At 35.6% G+C, this 6,743-nt stretch overlaps 2 protein-coding genes across 2 annotated transcripts; both read right to left on the bottom strand.

Annotated features, from left to right (window-relative positions):
• Window positions 1-93: 93 nt before the first annotated feature.
• LOC106357996 (glutathione S-transferase U16) lies at window positions 94-1,342 on the bottom strand. The gene is made up of 2 exons (XM_013797729.2): window positions 979-1,342; window positions 94-605 (listed from the first exon to the last, which is right to left on the bottom strand). Exons 1-2 carry the CDS (start codon window positions 1,303-1,305, stop codon window positions 237-239), a joined length of 696 nt encoding a protein of 231 aa, XP_013653183.2. The 5' UTR covers window positions 1,306-1,342; the 3' UTR covers window positions 94-236.
• A 239-nt stretch (window positions 1,343-1,581) lies between these two features.
• LOC106355156 (probable disease resistance protein At1g59620) lies at window positions 1,582-5,559 on the bottom strand. The gene is made up of 3 exons (XM_013795157.3): window positions 3,859-5,559; window positions 3,571-3,717; window positions 1,582-3,404 (listed from the first exon to the last, which is right to left on the bottom strand). The coding sequence occupies exons 1-3, from the start codon at window positions 4,883-4,885 to the stop codon at window positions 2,230-2,232; spliced, it is 2,349 nt and encodes a 782-aa protein (XP_013650611.2). The 5' UTR covers window positions 4,886-5,559; the 3' UTR covers window positions 1,582-2,229.
• Window positions 5,560-6,743: the final 1,184 nt, after the last annotated feature.

The following is a 6,743-nucleotide window of genomic DNA, read 5'->3' on the forward strand; positions in this document are numbered from 1 at the left end:
CATTATTTAAGTCTTAATAAAGTGTTGGATTTGGATGACGAGAGTTAATTGAGAAATACGGTAGACACTAAACAAGATGAATGGGTATAACAATATCATGAAAGTATTAAGTATATATATATGAAAATTCTACCATACATGTAGGAAGAATCATACAACACTAATTCAAACTTCACCTTATTTTCTTTTTACATAACACTTGCACTGCAAATACATATCTAATGATCTTAAGACCTTCAAGCCCTGGTTTGAGTTTCAGCTTCAAACTCTCTCATAAACTTAACAACTCTATCAATCTCCGGTACCACATTCTTCACTGTGTGATCAGCCAAGAACTGATTGGCCCATTTACATAGAGAAGGAGTTTTTGATTTGTCTAATATATTTTCTCCTTTAAGCTTCTCTCTAGCTTTTAAGATAACCAAAAAGCTTCCGAGGCAAATGTCCATAAACCCGATCACTTCACCACCAAAAAAGCGTTCCCCTTTGCTTATAGAAATAAACGCATCCTCGAGTAGCAACAACCCTTCTCCCACTTCCTCCATGCCTTTCGCTTTGGCGTTTTCTGATTTGGTGATCGTAGTTGCAATCAAAGTTGGAAACCACTGTTTTTTAAAAAGAGTTTAGAGAAAATATATTTGGAGTCTTATAGTTTCATAGAAGTTAGGGCTAAATCACTGGATAATTAAGCTTATTGAATCTTTAAATTAAAATATTAGTACGAGTTAGAATATGTTAGTTAAAAAGAGCATTGAAATTTTTTCTGAAAGAATGTTTTTTCTTAAAAAAGTATACTAATTAGAAGAGCATTATTGAATATACCAATGAAGAATATGTAAACACCGTACTTAGACAATAGACTAGAATATCATGTAATTTACTAGATACGTTTTAGCACAAGTAACCTAACTAATAATACAAACATCTGTAATCAGCGAAGGTATAAACAGAGTAAAATAAAATCTTAAATATACGAACCTTGTCATCAACGAAGGCAGACCAGAAGCGAGCTTGAGAACGATCATGGGGATGTGAAGGAAGTATGGACGGTCCAGATGCGTTCCATGTCTCATCAATGTACTCAACGATGTTGAGAGACTCTAGAATCGGTTTGTTGTTGTGGATGAGAACCGGGACTTTCTTGTGAACCGGATTTGATTTGAGAAGAAGCTCACTCTTGGATCCGAACAGATCTTCTTCAAAGTAATCATAATCGACTGATTTGAGACGAAGAGCGATCTTTGCTCTTGCCACGACCGGACTGTACCATGTTCCCAAAAGTTTCACTTCCTCTCTCTCTCCCATATTGTTTCTTTCTTAATTTAATTTTTATTCGGTCTAATTAATCGGTAATGAAGACTTATAAGAAGATGAGATATTTTAGTTTTTGGGCCCACTTTCGTGTCCTCCACGGCTCTTTTCGTCTTGGTCTTTTGTCTGCTTCTTTGTTAGAATTTTTTTTCTTTCTTTTGTCTGCTTCTTTGTTAGAATTTTTTTTTCTTTCTGAAAACAGCATAATGAATATGAGGTTTTCTAGTTTTTTTGTTTTTTTGTTTTTTTGTTTTGTAACTCTCATGTGTGCCCTCTTGTGTCCACGACGTTCTCTCTAGTTATGTGGAAATGGTCCATTCTGTCTAGCGTTTGAAAAGTTTTATTTTTGGATGCTTAAAATACTTGTCTATTGCATGTGATATTCTTCTTTGCTTTTGCCTTAATTGTAGGGTATCGTGAATAATTTCCCAACATCTCATCCATCATTCTACTACTTAAACTCAAACACATTTAATTTTGGTGTTATTTCTGGATAAGTAAAAATAAGAGCAATTTAAAGAAATATTAGTCAACCCAATTCTTTTCAAGTCTTTTCACGTGGACCACAATATATATCAGAAAGCAGAATATCACATATTTAGTATTCTATGTATAGTCTGTGTGATATATTGCCATTTATCTGTCTTTCCGCTAAACATCGAAGAAAACTGAGAGAAGAAATTACATCTAAACTCTATAATAGACAAACCCAAAAACAAGACACTTAGTACATACTGGGTAATCACAAACTCGTCCCATTTCAAACCAATTAAAAGAAAAAACATGACAACATTTGATTTTGTTTCCGATATTAAAATCCAAATTTAGTGTATAAGTAGAGAAAACAACTTTTGACACAGGGAAGTTTATAAAATGTATGCCAAATAAAAGCAAAAGAACACAGTAAAACCTTACATATTATCTCAGATTAAAATTTTCCAGGTGTTTCAGTTGACCTAGAGATGAAGATAGAGCTTCAAGAGTACACTCACCATTGAATATGATTGAGAGACCCCTTAGCCTTGTCATACTGTGAAGATCTCTGACACTGCAATGCTTTGTTGAGAAATTCCCAAGTCTCTCTAAGTTGATAAGATTACCTAATTTCAACTTTGTCCCATCTTGTAATTCCCTCGGTAAACTGAGGTACCTCAATTTTCGTAACTCCTTCAAGAAATCTGACATGTAAACTTGATATCTACAATCTACATCAAGACTCAAATAGAGCAGAAACTTTAGATTTTGGATAGAAGAAGGTAGATGACATATCCATGCACGGTGTAAACTTAAATATCTCAAGTGAATGAGCTTCCCAATGCCAGGGGGTAACTTCCCTCCTTCAAACTTGGCTCCAGAGAGATCTAAGACTCTCATAAACTGTAGTCTAGTAAAACATAAACTTGATGCCATCCAATAGTGCAAGACCGCACTATGGGTCAACAAGAAAGATCTAAGTTTTGGATTTATTATATACTCCTCCACATGAAATTCAAAGTGAGAAGACTGTATGACGAGCCTGCGGGAACTAAGCGATTGAGATGATGCAGTTGAGGTACCCAGATCAACAATGTGCACGAAATTTTCTTCTTTAGCTTTATGCAAACAAACTTCTCTCATCATGTCATGTAACTGACAGGTTTCAAATCTTGAAGTACGAAAGTCTCTTTCAGAAATAACCATGTTTCTCTTCACCAATTCGGCTATGAATCCATCTGCAACCTCTTGGATGGTTACTCCATCGTAATACCTCGGCCTTGGTATTCCCTCTGCAGCCCAATAATAAGATAGTTTCCCTACATCTATTGCATAGTCTTCTGGAAAATGGGCTAAGTAGAGGAAGCAGTGCTTCAAATAAATAGGAAGTTCTTCAAAGCTCAAATACAAAACATGGTAAACCGAATTAACGTTCTTCTCTTCGAAACTAGTCCCTCCGACAATGTAAGATCTAATGTTCTCATGTATCCTTTTCCACTCACGCAATGTGTATTGTGAAGCTAACAGCCCTCCTAACACTTTTACTGCCAAGGGTAGTCCTCCACAATGTTTTATCATCTGCTTTCCCATCCTTTCCATTTCTTCATCAACCTTATACTCTACACAACATTGTCAACATATTGTTAATTTACATGAATGTGTGTCAGTGATAGACTGTTGGCCAGATAGTATTAAAGAAGATGGATTAGTATCAATCAAATAAAATTTGCTTGATTATGATCGACAAGGAAAACACAAATTAACTAAACTGTCTCGAAAGCGTACCATTAGTGTTTTCTATAGGAAATGCTATCCTCCGGAAAAGTATCCAGCTTTCTTCAAGATTTAGACAATCTGGTTTAAAGGTAAAACAACTTGGATCTGCTCGCACTGCGACACCCTCGTTGCGAGAAGTAAGTAGAACCTTCCAACCTATGTAAAATATATCTTTTTTTACCAACATACTTAGAATTTATATGTTCGTAATGCGACACCCTCATTCTAGTTTTTCCTCTTCCTAATCTTATCCAAAAATTAAATGTTAAAAGTTATAATTATATAATGTATTGTAACCTTTTTTGCGTGGAAACATTGCTTTTATTATGTCCCAATCTTCTTCTCTCCATATGTCATCAAGGACAATTAAAACCTTTTGCGTTTCAAGGACTTGAAAGAGTTTTTCTTGAAGTTCGTCGTTTGTCATCTCTGAGACTTTACATACTGGCCTAAGCTTTCGCAAGATTGTCTGCCACACATACTTCCTTGTAAACTGTTGGGAAACACATACCCACGCAAGTCCTACAAAATGGCATTTTATCATCTCATGATTAAAAACTTCTCTTGCGAGGGTGGTTTTACCAATACCACCCATCCCGGTTATAGAAACCACCTGAACACTATCCTCCTCCATCAAATAGCTGACAACATTCTTCACGTTTTCCTCCAACCCGACAAGGACGCTTTCATCGTCGCTAGAAAATGTTTGTCGCATTTCCCTTTGTTTTTCTCGTAGAGAATGCATATACCCTTCATGGACAATGACCTGTTGAACTCCAAGACTCTGCATATCACGGATCACCTTAGAGGTCCTCTTACTTATGGCTTCTATACTGAAAGCAAGTCCCCTACGTTCAAATACACCACATGAAAATTTCCTTGCACTGTTCCTGATGCCACATGAATTTCCTAGTTCTTCCTCTAGAAGAAAGGTTTCGACGATATCTTCTGCGTCATGCACAATTTCTTTGATCTCTTTCATAGTGTTTCTCACCATTGCACTTGCATGTTTTTTGGCATCTGCATCTTCCAAAAAACACCTTAGCATATTCAGATCACTTTTTAATTCATCAAATTGCTCTTTAACTCCATGAAACCGATCAGATTCTCGGACAATGAGGTCCCAGAGCTTCTCGACTCCAAACGACAAAAGTGTCTCAGCCATAACTCTCCTGCGTAACCACCAAAGTAGTGAGTCAATAATCACTAGAGGAGGAGGGTCCATGAGTTCAAAAAACTGGAAGATATTTTTGAAAGAATCAGAGTAAAATAAATTTTCTTGGGGGATATAATCCACACTCCACAGATAGTTGTACAGAGACATATGACCATTAGTGAGATAAAAAAAAATTCCCAACAAAAAAAGATCAAATAACCTTCCTCCATATATCACTAAATAAAAATAAAAGGTAATTGTAATACTGTGGAGAATAATCACCTCCTCAAATCACTTTTCGCCCAACTGATTCGTTTAGATGATGCTTGTCCTTAATGTCAAAGGTTTTTGATCTGATTTCATGGGTTAGAATTCTACTAAATGCCGATTAGAAGACGTAACTCCACGTCAACGGATAACCAGCTGTACTAACTGTGATGTATGAATCAATTAGTTAGAATATCCTGAAAGCAATGTATTGTAGCCACTTCTTACTTGCCATGTGTCATTTTCATTTTGGTCAAAAAGTGGATAATGGATTATACTTCAATATCAGTTGGTCAAGCTTATTGGGATTCAAAACACACTTGTTTAATCCTTCTGTCTAATGATATTAAAAGGTAGAACAATGTTTTTAAACCGACCCGGACACTGAACCGGACGACTTACTGGGTTGCTGGGTCACTGAGTCGATTGCAGGTGAACCGCGGGTTAATAAATAAATAAATTTTATAATATAATAATATATCAGCTATGTAAATAAAAATATAGAAACTAAAATTTAATATATTGTAAATGTTTTTTTAAAAAGTAAAATAATAGTTTGGATATGTATATATTTTATGTTTAAAAACATTTAGAAAATACTTAACTTTAGTTTTTATATTTTTATTTTCATTTGACATACAAAATATCAAAAACTAGTTTAAACTATTTAAAATTTTCTTTAACAAGGTAAGATGTCTGACATCTAAAAAATCAAGACATAAAATTTATAAATATTTAAATATCTAATATGAATAATAAATTAAACTTCAAATACAAAATAAACCAAAAGTAAAAGATAATTGTAATAAATTGTCAATAACGAAATAAACTAACACCAAATCACATCAACTAATTTTGGTTCTCTCTACCATCGTTCATTTCATTTTCTTCAGGTGGCATAGTGAAATCTTCACCAAAATCTAAAAATTACAAATATAAAACTGAAAAGGGAAAACCTAACTTTTTTTTTTAATCATCACCTAATTTCTTAATTGGAAATTTATAATATAAAACATAATCTAAAAACATAATTAAAAACTAAAAAAAGAAGTTAAAGTTATTTATTGGTTCAACCGGTATCAGATTCCGGGTTTTACTGGGTTTTTGCGGGTTTCTAAATATTGGAGTTTTCACAAAATCTAAACCGGACTTTTTCTGGGTCACCGGGTTTACCGGTTCAACTGTGGGTCCGGGTCGGGTTTCAAAACACTGAGTAGAACATGGTAACCACTTATTTAATATATACGCAGAAAATGTTATGAACCAGATTGTGGATGGCTCATAACCAAGAGATTATGATTTGTAATCTTTCCATTTATCTATGACGGTGTAATCTCGTATATAAGGAACATCTATGTTATGAATAAAGATAGACTTTTTCATTACTTTTATAACACGTTATCAGCACGAAACTCTAAATCCCTAAGCTAATACTCAAATCGAAAAACCCTAAAACCCTAACCCTAGTTGGCGATCCGACGAACCCTAAAACCCGATCGCGTCTCTTGTTCCCGCATCTGTTCCAGCTCGCGTCCCTGATCAGCTTCAGCCCAAAGCGTTCCTGATCCTAGCTCAGACGTTCGCGACCCGAGAGCAGCTCCAGCACGCGACCTCTTCCTCGTTCGCGACATCATCAGACAGCTCGCGTCCGACGATCAAGGCGTTCCCGATCAAGCAACAAAGGACGTCCGCGACCCGATAGAAGCGACTCGATCCATTCCAGCTCGCGTCCCGCTCGTGTCCAGCTCGCGGCTCAACT

This window comes from Brassica napus, chromosome C9, assembly GCF_020379485.1.
Source record: "Brassica napus cultivar Da-Ae chromosome C9, Da-Ae, whole genome shotgun sequence".
Taxonomy (NCBI): domain Eukaryota; kingdom Viridiplantae; phylum Streptophyta; class Magnoliopsida; order Brassicales; family Brassicaceae; genus Brassica; species Brassica napus.